At 34.4% G+C, this 17,500-nt stretch overlaps 2 protein-coding genes, 4 non-coding genes and 2 pseudogenes across 6 annotated transcripts; 3 read left to right on the plus strand and 5 right to left on the minus strand.

Moving 5' to 3' along the window:
- Positions 1 to 9: 9 nt before the first annotated feature.
- LOC128038750 (photosystem I P700 chlorophyll a apoprotein A1-like) lies at positions 10 to 6,299 on the minus strand (annotated as a pseudogene).
- Positions 5,538 to 5,624, plus strand: TRNAS-GGA (transfer RNA serine (anticodon GGA)). The gene has a single exon. It is a non-coding gene; the product is annotated as a tRNA-Ser (tRNA).
- Positions 6,300 to 7,954: 1,655 nt separating the features above from the next.
- LOC128038751 (30S ribosomal protein S4, chloroplastic) lies at positions 7,955 to 10,714 on the minus strand. The gene has a single exon (XM_052627421.1). It carries the CDS (start codon positions 10,538 to 10,540, stop codon positions 9,935 to 9,937), a length of 606 nt encoding a protein of 201 aa, XP_052483381.1. The 5' UTR covers positions 10,541 to 10,714; the 3' UTR covers positions 7,955 to 9,934.
- TRNAS-GGA (transfer RNA serine (anticodon GGA)) lies at positions 9,563 to 9,649 on the plus strand. Its single transcript has one exon. It is a non-coding gene; the product is annotated as a tRNA-Ser (tRNA).
- A 355-nt stretch (positions 10,715 to 11,069) lies between the features above and the next one.
- TRNAT-UGU (transfer RNA threonine (anticodon UGU)) lies at positions 11,070 to 11,142 on the minus strand. The gene has a single exon. It is a non-coding gene; the product is annotated as a tRNA-Thr (tRNA).
- Positions 11,143 to 12,646: 1,504 nt separating this feature from the next.
- LOC128038744 (NAD(P)H-quinone oxidoreductase subunit K, chloroplastic-like) lies at positions 12,647 to 16,328 on the minus strand. The gene is made up of 2 exons (XM_052627417.1): positions 15,114 to 16,328; positions 12,647 to 14,652 (listed from the first exon to the last, which is right to left on the minus strand). Exons 1-2 carry the CDS (start codon positions 15,631 to 15,633, stop codon positions 14,354 to 14,356), a joined length of 819 nt encoding a protein of 272 aa, XP_052483377.1. The 5' UTR covers positions 15,634 to 16,328; the 3' UTR covers positions 12,647 to 14,353.
- Positions 13,559 to 13,631, plus strand: TRNAF-GAA (transfer RNA phenylalanine (anticodon GAA)). The gene has a single exon. It is a non-coding gene; the product is annotated as a tRNA-Phe (tRNA).
- Positions 16,329 to 16,966: 638 nt separating the features above from the next.
- LOC128038753 (ATP synthase subunit beta, chloroplastic-like) overlaps positions 16,967 to 17,500 on the minus strand; it is a 3,672-nt pseudogene continuing 3,138 nt past the window's right edge.

Here is a 17,500-nt window from a genome sequence, read left to right on the forward strand (position 1 = left end):
GACAGTAGTGGGGTCCTGAGCTAATCCTTGGCTAAACCTTGGAAATCTTAATGCCATAATGCCTTTCAAATCCTCCTAGCCATTATCCTACTGCAATAATTCTTGCTAAGAAGAATGCCCATGTTGTGGCAATTCCACCCAGAAGGTAATGGGTTACCCCTACAACGTCCTTGTACAATGCTCAAGGCTCTAGGCTGAGTAGCAGGAGCAACTTTTAATTTATTATGAGCCCAAACGATGGATTCAATAAGTTCTTGCCAATAACCACGTCCGCTGAATAGAAACATTAAACTAAAGCCCATACAAAATGAGCACCTAAGAAAAGAAGGCCATATGCAGATAATGAAGAACCATAAGACTGAATTACCTGGGATGCTTGTGCCCATAAGAAATCGCGTAGCCACCCATTAATAGTAATAGAACTCTGCGCAAAATTTCCTCCTGTGATATGAGTTACCACCCCTTGATCACTTATAGTACCCCAAACATCTGACTGCATTTTCCAACTGAAATGGAATATTACTACCGGAATTGGTTGTACATCCAGAATAGTCCTAAAGAAGACATGATCCCAAGCGGATGCTTGACATGTCCCCCCCTCTTGAGCCCGTCACTGAAGAGGCAACCGAGATTTACTTTATCCAGTATCAAACGCAGGCTGCGAACAAATAGAACACCTTTCAAGAGTATCAATACCGTCACATGAATCGTAAATGCGCGCCAGATGTGATGGACCAAAAATCTGCAGTTCCTAATGGAATGAGTAACAAATTAACTTTTGCACCCTACCCTTTTTGTCCACCGCCTCCCAAGGTCAAACTGGTGCTCGCTGTTGCACCAGGACCGTTGCACCAGGTGCTAAAAAGTGTGGGTGTTTTGTATCCATTGAGCAAAGACGGTTTGCCAATTGTATGGCAGTATCTGAAAACATATCTTGTGGACGCCTAAAACGCTCATGAAGTATCATTATGAATATACAAACCAAAACTGTGCAAGCCTAGAAATATACATACCCAGTTTGAGATAACGATATGATTTTGCATCCACGGGATGCCCTAAGGACACGATCTAATAGATCGTTGTATCGAGTAGTTGGATCATGGTCTCTTACCATAAAAGTGGCTTGCATGCAGCGGCTGACACCTATCAGAAATCCACCAATCCATGTGATGTGTGAACAATGACAGTTGTACCATAGTCAGTAGCTAGATGATGGATAAGGGGCATGGAATACATATGGTGAGCTACAACAATGGTTAAAGAGCCTAACATAGCTAAGTTAAGAGATAATTGAGCATGCCATGATGTTGTTAGGATTTCATATATGTCCTTTATGCCCTTGGCCTGTAAATGGACCTTTATGAGCCTCTAAAATATCTTTTAGGCTATGCCCAATACCCCAGTTGGTCTTATACATGTGACCCGCTATTAGGAAAAGAATTGCAATAGCTAAATGATGTGTGCAATATCAGTCAACCATAGACCCCCAGTCACTGGATCTAATCCTCCACGAAAAGTAAGAAATTCCGCATATTTTGACCAATTCAAGGTAAAAATGGGGTTGCTCCCTCAACAAAACTGGGATAAAGTTGAGCCAAAGATCACGATTCAAGATAAATTCATGGGAAGTGGGATCTCTTTGGGTCTACTCAGCATTTAGAAATTGGTTTATCGGTAAAGATACATGTGCTTGATGCCCCCCATGAAAGGGACCCAAGCCCCAGTGGCCCTGCTAAATGGTGATTCAACATAGATTCTACATCTTGGAACCAAGCCAATTTTGGGGCCGCTTTGTGATAATGGAACCAACCGGCAAAAAGCATTAAGGCCGCAAAGACCAATACCGATTGCGGTACAATGAGTTGTAATTCACTAGTTATTCCAGATGCTCGCCAAATCTGAAAAAACCAGAGGTTATTTGTATTCCTCAAATCCCCACCACATCGCCATTCAAGATTTCTTGGCCCACTATTGGCCAAACCACCTGGGCGCTAGGTCCAATGTGAGTGGGATCGCTGAGCCATGCTTCATAATTGGAAAAACAGCACCGTGGAAATACATGCCGCTCAGCCAAGAAAGAAGATGATGGAAGTTGGCCGAAATGGGCACTAAATATTTTGCGAGATCTCCTCCAAATCACTGGTATGGCTATCGAAATCGTGAGCATCGGCATGTAGGTTCCAGATCCAAGTGGTAGTATCGGGTCCCTTAGCTATTGTTCTTGAGAAATGGCCCGCCTAGCCCATTCCTCGAAAGAAGTTTTACAGGATCCTATCTACCAAAATTTTACTTCTGGTTCCGGCGAACGAATAATCATTGAGTCCTCCTCTTTCCGGACAACTTTGCCTACAGAGACCCGCCAACAGTCAGTAATTAGTGAACCTATGAGAGACGCTTATAATTGGTTCTTTCTCTTCTATCTCTCATCTATCTATCTATTTTTATCTATCTATTTTTCTTTGGTTATTCACTAGAGCAATTATGATCTGAAGTCGATCCGGGGCAAGTGTTCGGATCTATTATGACATATCCATGAGGCGCTCAACGGACCTTTTAATCTTATAAAACCTTTTTGGACTTTACTTACATTGGTGCAAAACCCATTTTTGTGCAACCGGTGTAGTGTATTCATATCTCAATTAGAAGTTCGAGGTGGAGTTTTTTTGTCTTACATAGATAGAACAAACAATATTACTCTATCCCCAAATCACGTGCGCATTCATTACTACAGGATACTCCAGTATCGATAGTTAGTCATTTGAGGGTTTTATTAGTTTTAGTTTTAAGTTTTAATAGAAATAGAAGCAGAAAATCAAATATATATATTTGATTTTGCTATATCCGTGTATTACTTATCCTTACGAAATATCAAACGAAATAGAACGATTTGAGAAAGGATATAATGAAATTCTTTGATTGGTTTTTCCCAGAGAAAATGCTCCGTTTTATTTGACCCATGGGTCCAACAAAACCAAATCATTACACAATTAACAATTCCAATTAAATTAATATTTTTTACTATTTAAATATTCAAATTGAATAGAAAATCGAATTTAATAATTTTAATGGTACCGTAATTTATTTAATTAAATTAAATATTAAATTAATGGATTTAATAGAAATTAAATAGAATAAGAATAGAATTTAATAGAATTCTCTAATTTCTAATTCAAATTTCGAATCCTAAAACTAAAATAATAATAAATAAACAGAGAGCTCTTGTTCTTATTCGAAACATACGCGTGATCTTTAACCAATTCTGCGCTTCAATATAATTACCAGGAGTAACCGCTATAGCCTGTTTCCAATACTCAGCGGCTTGCTCGAGACCAAGCCTCCACTATTTCAGAATTCCCCCTGTCGAATGGCCTGTTCTCCCCGGTCGAAATAGGCGGTTCAATTCCTTCCCTTAGAACCGTACTTGAGTTTCCTACCTCATACGGCTCGGCAGTCAATTCTTTTGGTGTCCCATTTTTTTACCCTACCATATATCAATTGAATGAGATTTCTCATAGATCTATCGATTTGTCTCAGGTTAACCAAAGGGTTAATTACATGAGTTTCAAACTCTAATTTGGATTAAATTAATAATAAGTTTTATCTTTTCTCCACCTTCAGAAAAAAAAAGCATAGGCATTTCAGGGCTGTCGTCCGTTAGATTTTTCTGAAAGGTAACTATCTCGGTTTCATATCATATAGAAATTTATATAGAATCCTTGAAAAAGACTTCTTCCTCATAAAAAAGACTTACTGTCTTTGGGATCTGATGCTACACCGCTGCTCAATAACTTAGGGGATCGGCTCTATTACATAAGTCGATTCCTAATTTTTATCTCATATCATGACATAAATAAGCAGTTCTTATTTATTGTATCGGCTCAAAACCTCGCTAATTGATCTTTACGGCGCTTCCTCTATCAATTAGATCTTTATCCATAGAATAAAGTATCTAGGCATATATATTTCTTCATATTTCGACTTCTATGAAGTTTCTTTTTTTGTTACAGCTGATAAAAATCGTTTTTTGGACGATGCAATATGTGAAAGCCTATTTTTTTCTAGTATTTATTTACTAGCGTGTTTATTTACTAGCGTATTTACTAGCGTATTTGCTCTTTCTTTCCTTTTTTATTTCTATAGTGGAGATAGTCGCACGTAATGACAGATCACAGCCATATTATTAAAAAAGCTTGTGGTAAGAACGGGTTTCGTTCTAGTGCTCGAAAATAATATTCTAAAGCTTTTGTATGCTCTCCATTACTTGTGTGGATAAGGCCTATGTTATATAGTATATAACTTCGATCATAGGGATCAATTTCTAGTCGCATAGCTTCATAATAATTCTGTAAGGCCTCCACATAATTTCCTTCGGATTGAGCCGACATCCGTTACGGTCGTCATTCGATTCAAAAGAATTCTCGTTCCAAAACCGTACATGAGATTTTCACCTCATACGGCTCCTCCTTTATGTGCATAATGAGAATAATCCATGGAATTAAAAAAAAGGTCGAAATATTGTCATTATGAACTGAGGCAGGGCTAATGTTTTTACAAGAAATCTCTAGCCAACCCTCTTGCAAAAGATCTTTTCTTACCATCAAGCGTGTTCATACACTAGATAAAAACTCAACAATTTCTTTGTTCTCAACGCTCCTTAATTTCCAGAATTAGTCACTTCAACAATCTTCGATGGTTATATGGGTATCAAAGTACGAACAAGATGGATGTTTGTTGTCCCAACCATTTCTCTTAGTTCGATCCCGATAAAGAAAGGAATCATTAATAACAAAGTTTTCGTGTTGTTGATTCTGGCGTAGTGCTTCTTCTATGCCGCCTATTGGTACTCGTGTAGTAGGGTTGACCCACAATACTATAGGTGTAACCTTTCGCTCAATACTCGAATCAACAATTGAAGCATCTGAGTTATTAATCAGGATACACGACAGAAGGAATTGCTTTATTTATAAACTACCTTCAACAAGCGTAGATTTCTTTTTATTTTTCAATAGCCTTTTTTCTATTCTGAATAATGTGTCTTTTTCCTAAGACTGAGAGTGGTAAAGTAAATAAAAAAGTAAATAATAAATAAAGGAAAATATATATATAATAATAATCAAATCGCACCATCTCTGTAATAAGTAAATGCCTCTTTTTCTCCTGAAGTTGTCGGAATTATTCGTAATAAGATATTGGCTACAATTGAAAAGGTCTTATCAATAAAATTTCCATTTATCTGCGATCTAGGCATAGGTAGCAATCCATTCTATAACTCTTTTCATTACCCCTCGTGAGAAAATAAAATGATCTCACAAACAAAGGAAGTGTACAGTACGAAATAACATAAAAGTAGACCCATTCCATTTTTTTTTCATTTTTCGAGCCCGGAGGCTAAAGAAAAAGTGATAAAAAAAGTGATGAAAAGTTTTCTATTTTTATAGCAAGTTTCCTAGTTAGAATTGATATTGTTCGTACCTATCGAACAATCTAATATGAGTAACTTGCTATTCGCTCAGGGTATCGGCTATAATAATTATGTAGGAGAGATGGCCGAGTGGTTCAAGGCGTAGCATTGGAACTACTATGTAGACTCTTGTTTACCGAGGGTTCGAATCCCTCTCTTTCCGCACCTTCACCTAATTCGCCAATGTAACTGACTACAATGTATCAAATCAAATAAGAACATATACTAAAAATTAGACCCTTCTTTAGTATAGATTCTCTATTCCCAATTCCTTTTAATATGGAATACGTAAAATAGCATACAGGGATGAAAATCTCCTTACGTATCTATCATACATGAATAGGAGAAAATCTCGAATCAAACCCATTCCCTGTCTTCCTTTACTTAACCTTAACTCAGGTGAAAGGGGCAGAACCCTTGTTTTGTTATTTTAGTTAGGTTTAAGTCTGACGAGAATAATATTCTACGACAAGCAATTCATTTATTTTCAAACCAACCCATTTCCTATCTATTATTTGATTGACTAATCCTTTATATTGTAATGTGTGAAGAAAAACGAGCACCGTGGAAATACATGCCGCTCAGCCAAAGAAAGATGATGGAGAGTTGGCCGAAATGGGCACTAAATATTTTGCGAGAGATCTCCTCCAAATCACTGGTATGGCTATCGAAATCGTGAGCATCGGCATGTAGGTTCCAGATCCAAGTGGTAGTATCGGGTCCCTTAGCTATTGTTCTTGAGAAATGGCCCGGCCTAGCCCATTCCTCGAAAGAAGTTTTTACGGGATCCCTATCTACCAAAATTTTTACTTCTGGTTCCGGCGAACGAATAATCATTGAGTCCTCCTCTTTCCGGACAACACATACAAAGAGACCCGCCAACAGTCAGTAATTAGTGAACCTATGAGAGACGCTTATAATTAGTTTCTTTCTCTTCTATCTCTCATCTATCTATCTATTTTTTATCTATCTATTTTTTCTTTAGTTATTCACTAGAGCAATTATGATCTGGAAGTCGATCCGGGGCAAGTGTTCGGATCTATTATGACATATCCATGAGGCGCTCAACGGACCTTTTTAATCTTATAAAACCTTTTTCGGACTTTACTTACATTGGTGCAAAACCCATTTTTTTGTGCAACCGGTGTAGTGTATTCATATCTCAATTAGAAGTTCCGAGGTGGAGTTTTTTTTGTCTTACATAGATAGAACAAACAATATTACTCTATCCCAAATCACGTGCGCATTCATTACTACGGGATACTCCAGTATCGATAGTTAGTCATTTGAGGGTTTTATTAGTTTTAGTTTTAAGTTTTAATAGAAATAGAAGCAGAAAATCAAATATATATATTTGATTTTGCTATATCCGTGTATTACTTATCCTTACGAAATATCAAACGAAATAGAACGATTTGAGAAAGGATATAATGAAATTCTTTGATTGGTTTTTCCCAGAGAGAGAAATGCTCCGTTTTATTTGACCCATGGGTCCAACAAAACCAAATCATTACACAATTAACAATTCCAATTAAATTAATATTTTTTACTATTTAAATATTCAAATTGAATAGAAAATCGAATTTAATAATTTTAATGGTACCGTAATTTATTTAATTAAATTAAATATTAAATAAATGGATTTAATAGAAATTAAATAGAATAAGAATAGAATTTAATAGAATTCTCTAATTTCTAATTCAAATTTCGAATCCTAAAACTAAAATAATAATAAATAAACAGAGAGCTCTTGTTCTTATTCGAAACGCCGCGTGATCTTTAACCAATTCTGCGCTTCAATATAATTACCAGGAGTAAGCGCTATAGCCTGTTTCCAATACTCAGCGGCTTGATCGAACCAAGCCTCCGCTATTTCAGAATCCCCCTGTCGAATGGCCTGTTCTCCCCGGTCGAAATAGGCGGTTCAATTCCTTCCCTTAGAACCGTACTTGAGAGTTTCCTACCTCATACGGCTCGGCAGTCAATTCTTTTGGTGTCCCATTTTTTTACCCTACCATATATCCAATTGAATGAGATTTCTCATAGATCTATCGATTTGTCTCGGGTTAACCAAAAGGGGTTAATTACATGAGTTTCAAACTCTAATTTGGATTAAATTAATAATAAGTTTTATCTTTTCTCCCACCTTCAGAAAAATAAAGCATAGGCATTTCGGGGCTGTCGTCCGTTAGATTTTTCTGAAAGGTAACTATCTCGGTTTCATATCATATAGAAATTTATATAGAATCCTTGAAAAAGACTTCTTCCTCATAAAAAAGACTTACTGTCTTTGGGATCTGATGCTACACCGCTGCTCAATAACTTAGGGGATCGGCTCTATTACATAAGTCGATTCCTAATTTTTATCTCATATCATGACATAAATAAGCAGTTCTTATTTATTGTATCGGCTCAAAACCTCGCTAATTGATCTTTACGGCGCTTCCTCTATCAATTAGATCTTTATCCATAGAATAAAGTATCTAGGCATATATATTTCTTCATATTTCGACTTCTATGAAGTTTCTTTTTTTGTTACAGCTGATAAAAATCGTTTTTTGGACGATGCAATATGTAGAAAGCCTATTTTTTTTCTAGTATTTTATTTACTAGCGTGTTTATTTACTAGCGTATTTATTTACTAGCGTATTTGCTCTTTCTTTCCTTTTTTTATTTCTATAGTGGAGATAGTCGCACGTAATGACAGATCACAGCCATATTATTAAAAGCTTGTGGTAAGAACGGGTTTCGTTCTAGTGCTCGAAAATAATATTCTAAAGCTTTTGTATGCTCTCCATTACTTGTGTGGATAAGGCCTATGTTATATAGTATATAACTTCGATCATAGGGATCAATTTCTAGTCGCATAGCTTCATAATAATTCTGTAAGGCCTCCGCATAATTTCCTTCGGATTGAGCCGACATCCGTTACGGTCGTCATTCGATTCAAAGAATTCTCCGTTCCAAAACCGTACATGAGATTTTCACCTCATACGGCTCCTCCTTTATGTGCATAATGAGAATAATCCATGGAATTAAAAAAAAGGTCGAAATATTGTCATTATGAACTGAGCGGGGCTAATGTTTTTACAAGAAATCTCTAGCCAACCCTCTTGCAAAAGATCTTTTCTTACCATCAAGCGTGTTCGTACTAGATAAAAAAGTAAACTCCAACAATTTCTTTGTTCTCAACGCTCCTTAATTTCCAGGAATTAGTCACTTCAACAATCTTCGATGGTTATATGGGTATCCAAAGTACGAACAAGATGGATGTTTGTTGTCCCAACCATTTCTCTTAGTTCCGATCCCGATAAAGAAAGGGAATCATTAATAACAAAGTTTTCGTGTTGTTGATTCCTAGGCGTAGTGCTTCTTCCTCTATGCCGCCTATTGGTACTCGTGTAGTAGGGTTGACCCACAATACAGACCCATAGGTGTAACCTTTCGCTCAATACTCGAATCAACAATTGAAGCATCTGAGGTTGCATTAATCGGGGATACACGACAGAAGGAATTGCTTTATTTATAAACTTCACCTTCAACAAGCGTAGATTTCTTTTTTGTTTTCAATAGCCTTTTTTCTATTCTGAATAATGTGTCTTTTTCCTAAGACTGAGAGTGGTAAAGTAAATAAAAAAGTAAATAATAAATAAAGGAAAATATATATATAATAATAATCAAATCGCACCATCTCTGTAATAAGTAAATGCCTCTTTTTCTCCTGAAGTTGTCGGAATTATTCGTAATAAGATATTGGCTACAATTGAAAAGGTCTTATCAATAAAATTTCCATTTATCTGCGATCTAGGCATAGGTAGCAATCCATTCTATAACTCTTTTCATTACCCCTCGTGAGAAAATAAAATGATCTCACAAACAAAGGAAGTGTACAGTACGAAATAACATAAAAGTAGACCCATTCCATTTTTTTTTCATTTTTCGAGCCCGGAGGCTAAAGAAAAAGTGATAAAAAAAGTGATGAAAAGTTTTCTATTTTTATAGCAAGTTTCCTAGTTAGAATTGATATTGTTCGTACCTATCGAACAATCTAATATGAATAACTCGCTATTCGCTCGGGGTATCGGCCATAATAATTATGTAGGAGAGATGGCCGAGTGGTTCAAGGCGTAGCATTGGAACTGCTATGTAGACTCTTGTTTACCGAGGGTTCGAATCCCTCTCTTTCCGCACCTTCACCTAATTCGCCGATGTAACTGACTACAATGTATCAAATCAAATAAGAACATATACTAAAGAATTAGACCCTTCTTTAGTATAGATTCTCTATTCCCAATTCCTTTTTAATATGGAATACGTAAAATAGCATACAGGGGATGAAAATCTCCTTACGTATCTATCATACATGAATAGGAGAAAAATCTCCGAATCAAACCCATTCCCCTGTCTTCCTTTACTTAACCTTAACTCAGGTGAAAAGGGGGCAGAACCCTTGTTTTGTTATTTTAGTTAGGTTTAAGTCTGACGAGAATAATATTCTACGACAAGCAATTCATTTATTTTCAAACCAACCCATTTCCTATCTATTATTTGATTGACTAATCCTTTATATTGTAATGTGTGAAAGGTCAAATGTTTTGGTAATTCCTCATTGGTGGATGAATCAAGATAATTTTGAATCAGAGTTCTAGATTTTTGTTCATCCCTCGCTGAAATAATATCTCGGGGTTTGCAGCGATAACTTGGTATATCTACTGTACGCCCATTAACTAAAATATGTCTATGGTTAACTAATTGACGGGCTTGAGGAATAGTCGAAGCCATACCCAATCGAAAAAGGATGTTATCCAACCGCATTTCAAGTAATTGTAGTAAAACCTGACCTGTTGACCCTTTGGCTTTTCTGGCAATACGAACGTATTTAAGTAATTGTCGTTCTGTAAGGCCATAATGAAAACGCAATTTTTGTTTTTCTTCTAAACGAATACGGTATTGAGATTTTTTACCGGGGCGCGATTGGTTTCTAAGATCGCTTCCGGCTCTAGGCCTTTTACTAGTTAGTCCCGGTAAAGCCCCCAGACGGCGTATTTTTTTGAAACGAGGCCCTCGGTAACGTGACATAAGGACTCCTTATTAATTTGAATTTTATTGAAATTTCATAAACCGAAATTAAAACTGAACTAAATGAAGCGAAATCGACTGAAGGATTGGATTACAAATATTAATGAGATGAATTGGATCAATATCCATACTTTACTTTTTTGTATTGTATATAATGTATACAAAAAATAGAAATAAAAATATATATAATAATATATAAAAATAATATATAAATATAAAAATAACTAAAATAGTTAGAATATATATAGAATAAAATAGATATAATATATAAATAAATTGAATAGAATATTAAATATATAAATAAATTAAACCAAAAGAGTTTCCTTAGAGTTTCCTTTTTTTTCTTGATTTATTCTGCAAAGATCTAACTCCTCAAATTGATCCCTAATTGGAAGTTTCGACGAGATAATAAACAGATTGTTGACCTTTGGAAAGAAAAGGGGAAAAAGCTTTTTCACTGTTTGTTCTTTGATTTCAAAAAAAACATTCTAAATTATGTAAAAAAGGCAAAAAGCAAACAAATAGGGAAAGCCGGCTATCGGAATCGAACCGATGACCATCGCATTACAAATGCGATGCTCTAACCTCTGAGCTAAGCGGGCTCAAATAATAGAAATTTGGTATTCATAGGGATTCAGCAAACTATTAGGATCTTATCTATTAACTATCTATTAGTTATTCATAATTAATATGAATTATTAATATGAATTATAGACTCGAATTTTGATAGAATTTTTTCTAATTTTTAATGCCATACTTAATATAAATATATAAATATAACATATTTAATATAATAATGGTAGATTCAATCTAATATTCAAGCTAATGTTGATAGAATCTAATAATTAAGAATATAATAATTCGATTTTAATTTTATATATATATATTTATTATTTATCTATATATTTAATATCTTTTTTTATATCTTAGTTATATTTCTTTTATATTAATATAGTAATATAATATTACTAATATTACTGACTCCATTTTGATTTTCTAGTTTATTTTATATTTTAGTATATTTTACATCTAAATTATATAGAAAATTTTTATATAGATTTCATTTAATCGATCGATTTAATAGATTTAATATAGATTAAATTTATTTCTATTTAGTTTCGAGTTCTAAATAGAGATAATTAGAGTCAAAATCTTTTATGCATTTATATATTTTATGATTCTAGAAATGAAATGATACGTTATAAGTCTAGATAATTAGAATGAAACTCTTTTAGACTCAAAATTTGAATTATCTTCGAATTCGAAATAGAAATGAATGGAATAATTAGTTCTAGTTATTAAATATAAATAATTAGTTCTAGCTATTATACTATAAAAAAATAATTTATTTCATTTTAATTTTAATAATGAATAAATTCAATTTTCATTTTGATTTTTTTAGTTATCTTATTCTTATTATGGTTATATAGGATGGTCTAATAAAAGGAAAGGATAAGAATCAAAATGAAATTAAAGAAAAAAAGATGCAACCCATAGAAATGAAATCCAGATCATAATGAGAGACTCCTTTCTTTTGTTTTCATTCATAAAGACCGAAGCTAAGACGAAAAAAAGAATCGACCCTTCGAGTATTCCACCAAATTGCCTGAGAAAACTGAGAGTAAGAGGGACATATATATGTTATGGAATACCCATCTATATTGAATTGCGAATACAGAAATGATAAAATATTTTCCGATTGGACCAAATAAAATTAATATGGGTCTCCGATAGAGACGAAAGACGATAAACAAACAAGAAAATAGGTAAAGACCCTTCGATATAAGAATCTGTATCTATATCTACTAAATTCAACGGTTTCGCATAAAAAGAAAGCAAATAAATAAACGAAAGAAAATAAACAAATGAAAGAAGGGGGAAAGGGGGGGAAAGGAGGGAGAAAGGGGAAAGGAGGGGCATCCTAATGAGATCCTAATCTCAAGACACAAACGGGGATATGGCGAAATTGGTAGACGCTACGGACTTAATTGGATTGAGCCTTGGTATGGAAACCTACTAAGTGATAACTTTCAAATTCAGAGAAACCCTGGAATGAAAAATGGGCAATCCTGAGCCAAATCCTATTATTTTATTATTTTACGAAAATAAACATGAACAAAGGTTCAGCAAGCGAGAATAATAAAAAAAGGAAAGGATAGGTGCAGAGACTCAATGGAAGCTATTCTAACAAATGGGGTTGACTGTTGGTAAAGGAATCCTTATATCGAATATCGAAACTCTAGAAAGGATGCAAGATATACCTATTTTTTTATAGGTATACTAATGAAAAACTATCTCAAAAAAGACGAACCGAACCCGTATTTTTTTTATTTCTATTATATGCAAAATCAATTTATATTTATATGAAAATATGAAAAATAAAAAGAATTGTTGTGAATCGATTCCAAGTTGAAGAAAGAATCGAATAGAATAGTCATTAATCAAATCATTCACTCCATAGTCTGATAAATCTTTTGAAAAACTGATTAATCAGACGAGAATAAAGATAGAGTCCCGTTCTACATGTCAATATCAATACCGACAACAATGAAATTTATAGTAAGAGGAAAATCCGTCGACTTTAAAAATCGTGAGGGTTCAAGTCCCTCTATCCCCAACCCCAAAAAGCCCGTTTGCTGTCTATTTATTTTATCCTACCCTTTTGTTAGTGGTTCAAAGTTCCTTATGTTTCTCATTCATCCTATTCTTTGCCGTTTTACAAGCGTATCCTAGCATAGCAGAATTTTGTTCTCTTATCACAAGTCTTGTGATAGAGTGTGATATATTGTGATATATATGATATACGTAGAAATCTCTTGAGCAAGGAATACCTATTTGATTTGAATGATTCATAATACATATGATTACTCATATGGAAATTTACAAAGTCTTCCTTTTGAAGATCCAAGAAATTCCTGTTCGAGACCTTTAATTTAATACTTTTTCGTTTTTTTGTTTTCATTTTAATTGACATAGACCCAAGTCATCTAGTATTATGAGGATAATGCGTCGGTAATGGTCGGGATAGCTCAGTTGGTAGAGCAGAGGACTGAAAATCCTCGTGTCACCAGTTCAAATCTGGTTCCTGGCATATGATTAATTTGTATGAGTATCTACTCTACAAATTAATTGATATGGATCGACATAATACATACTTATCTAGCTAGGTATCTGAGAGTAAACCCTCTCTTTATTTATTTCATTTTGTATTTTTTTCTCTTTTTAAAATGAGCAAAGAGTCTATTCTAATGTGTCTATTATAATGTAGTAAAAGACAAAATTTGCTTATCTTTCCTCTTCTTTTTTATTTGTTCACACTGCGGCTTCTCACATTCAAAAAGAATGGTAATACTTCATACATATTTAATTAAAAGATTAAAATAGTTGGTTGAAAGGCCCAACAAAAAGACGGGTCTAGAGGAGTTCAAGGATAGAAATAACCAAGACTCATCTCAGCTACAGTACAAATAGAAGCCGATCCCCTTTCATTTATTTCTTTGTATTCTCTTTCATATTCCATTTCTTCATTCCCTTCTATGCGACTCTCTAGAGTTCATCTAAGTGATGTGCGCGATACAAAGTTCACGGTACAGAACCCTTGTTGTTCATCCTATTGTCTCGGCTCGTCCGAAATAAAATAAATAAAAAAGTCTCTTCAAAAATCGAGAATCTCAATGATGTATTGTCTTTTATTTCTTTTTATTTATTAGCCTATCCATAAGAATACGAATGAAACCTCAATTCCTCTGTTTGAGCTAGAAGAAAATGTACAAATTCCTTGAATATTCGAAGTTGTAATTAGTTTCTTATCATTCAATGAGCGTCTTGTATTTCATAAAAATTGGGGGCAATGTAATCCTTACGTAAAGGCCACCCTATCCAACTTTCGGGCATTAAGATACGTTTCAGCCGTGGATGATTTTCATAAGAGATTCCCAACATGTCATAAGATTCTCGTTCTTGAAAATCCGAACTTTTCCAAACCCAGAAAACAGACGGAATTCTAGGGTTACTCCTTGGAGCAAATACTTTTATACATACCTCTTCCGGTTGATCTACACCATACTCTATTCTCGTAAGATGATACACACTGGCTAACAGTCCGCCTGGTGCTACATCATAGGCACATTGGGAACGTAGATAATTGTAACCATATACATATAAAATAACAGCAATGGAATGCCAATCCTCAGGCTTTATTTGTAAAGTCTCTATTCCTTGGTAATCGAAGCCCAAAGATCTATGAACTAGCCCGTGTTTGACTAGCCAAACAGACAAACGACCCTGCATCTTTTTATCTCTCCGCACTTTTCTTTTTTATTTGTCATTTTTCTAAGATAAATATTTCGCATTTATGATGAAATCGAATTTATGAAGATTAATTCGTTGTCTGTTTCTGTAAAAAAAAATCCTACCTAATTCACTAATTCGTGGGAAGATAGTGAACCCTTGTAGTTGAAAAATGTTTCAGGAGGAATCTCTGAAGTAGATGGTGGTTGATAGAGCAATCCTTGATTATAATTTCCAGTACGAGTACTACGTACAAGACAAAACTTGTGATTGGTAGTAAAACACCGATCCCCCTGTTGAGATCTAATTCGATCTTCATAGATTTCGCGAGATATTTTCTTACGAAGTTTTGTTATAGCATCTATAACTGCCTCGGGTTTAGGGGGACAGCCCGGCAAATAGACATCCACGGGAATTAGCTTATCGACCCCCCGAACAGTACTATAAGAATCAGTACTGAACATCCCTCCTGTAATTGTACACGCGCCCATAGCAATAACATATTTAGGTTCGGGCATTTGTTCATATAATCTCACTAAAGAGGGCGCCATTTTCATTGTTACTGTTCCAGCTGTTAAAATTAGGTCTGCCTGTCTAGGACTCGATCTTGGTACCAGCCCATAACGATCAAAGTCGAAGCGTGAGCCTATTAATGAAGCAAATTCAATAAAGCAACAACTGGTACCATAAAGAAGCGGCCATAAACTGGAGAGTCTTGACCAATTTGAAAGATCATTTAATGTAGTTGAAATAACTGAATTTTGGGTTGTTCGATCAAGTAAGGGAAATTCGATGGAATTCATACTCAATGGTATTATTATTTTGACTTTTTTCTTTCTTTTTATTATCTGAATATTCAGGAACTAAGACCATTCCAATGCTCCTTTTCGCCATGCATAAACTGAACCAACAATTAGGATAAGCACGAAAATGAAAGCTTCTATGAATACGGGTACCCCCAATACATCGAAACTCATTGCCCATGGATAAAGAAAAACCGTTTCAACATCAAAAACAACAAAAACTAGAGCAAACATATAATAACGGATTCGAAATTGTAACCAAGCATCGCCCATTGGTTCTATACCCGATTCATAACTAGAAAGTTTTTCTGGACCCTTTCTAATCGGGGCTAAAACTCCAGAAATTAGAAATGCCAAAATAGGAATAGCACTTGATATTATTAGAAATGCCCAGAAAATATCATATTCGTAAAGCAGAAACATAGACGAACTCCTATGAATGTGAAAATAGATCGGATTAGTCGCTTCGACCTGGAATTCATTGTCAAGTCATCCGCAACTGTTTGTTTAGTCAAAACAACAATTCAGTTTGATCGAATCGTCTAGTTTCGTTTGTTTGCTGTGTTTCCATGTTGCGTTTTAAGATTTATTGATTGGAATTAATCCTATTTTATTTACATTCCACTTATTTCGATTTCATTTCGATATAGTACTAATTTGTATAGTACTAGTATAAATATATATTTATACTATATATAGTATAATACTATACAAATCCAAAACAAGTAATACTTTTCGTTTTCACTTCATTTCGGATTTTTCTAAATAAAAGGAATTCTAATATCTAACTAATATCTAATATTTATTAGAATTTTAGAAATCAAAAACTTTTATTCGAAATTCTATTTATTCTAAATAGAAATTGAAATTATAGATTTCGAATAAATAGAAATTTTTATTTTATATCTATTTATATAGAATCAATCTAAAATCAATCTACCCGCGAGGATTAATTAAGAAAATGGGGTTTTGTTTATTTTATTCTTATCCAAGAATAAAAAAGAGCGATTGGATCCGTTGAAATGCGCTTTTGTTTTCAGGGTTATACTCTGAGTGATCTCCTGTGAGCGAGCTTATGGGAATGATTTGAACCAAGCAACTGGAAGCGACCATTTCCAATCAACAAAGAATACAATAATTAGGAAAAAACTATACAACTTTTTATTTTTAGTTGTATTTGGATATTCTTTATTGTTTTAGTTTGCTTTAGTTTTAAGAATATTATTTTCATTTCATTTTTCTTAATTTAAAAAATTTAATGAATATTTAAAATTAATAAAATATAAAATTCGAAAATATAGGGCTATACGGACTCGAACCGTAGACCTTCTCGGTAAAACAGATCGAACTGATTATTATCAAAATGATTCGGCCTATTTCAAAGACCCAACATGCATTTTTTTTGCATTGGGCTCTTTCATTAACTGATAGAAATATCAGTTAGTCTACCGTATATATTTTTTTCTAACAGAAAAAAAGAAGACGGTTCCGTGTGCTCTGATTCATTGTGCTCTGATTCATTACTGATACAGGAGCACTTCCAAAGTGTTTCAAAGAGGGGAAGGGTTATCTTGACGTAGGTCTGCTTCTGGCCTAGATCAATCTAAGTTAAATGGAGTCTCTACCATCCTGATTAAAAAATCAAACATGAAACTTCATACACCTTAAGATTCATAGGACGAAAAGAGCATTTTTGAGGTCCTTATACTCATTATGCCTAGCATTGAATAGACCGGGTATTCACCCTATCAATATCTCAAATCAATGATGGGTTCGATTCGGATCTTGCCTAAACGGCACCCGAATCGGACCGAACCATTTGTCAGGCTATTGTTCTCTTGTTTTGTTCCTTCAAAGTAATGGAGTA

Source organism: Gossypium raimondii, unplaced genomic scaffold, assembly GCF_025698545.1.
Source record: "Gossypium raimondii isolate GPD5lz unplaced genomic scaffold, ASM2569854v1 Contig00306, whole genome shotgun sequence".
Taxonomy (NCBI): domain Eukaryota; kingdom Viridiplantae; phylum Streptophyta; class Magnoliopsida; order Malvales; family Malvaceae; genus Gossypium; species Gossypium raimondii.

Coding starts and splice junctions, on each gene's coding strand:
- LOC128038751 (XM_052627421.1), bottom strand. CDS start 10,540: ATGTCACGTTACCGAGGGCCTCGTTTCAAAAAAATACGCCGTCTGGGG.
- LOC128038744 (XM_052627417.1), bottom strand. CDS start 15,633: ATGAATTCCATCGAATTTCCCTTACTTGATCGAACAACCCAAAATTCA. Junction 14,653..15,113: donor ATCTCAACAGGGGGATCGGT/GTTTTACTACCA, acceptor CCTATGATGTAG/CACCAGGCGGACTGTTAGCC.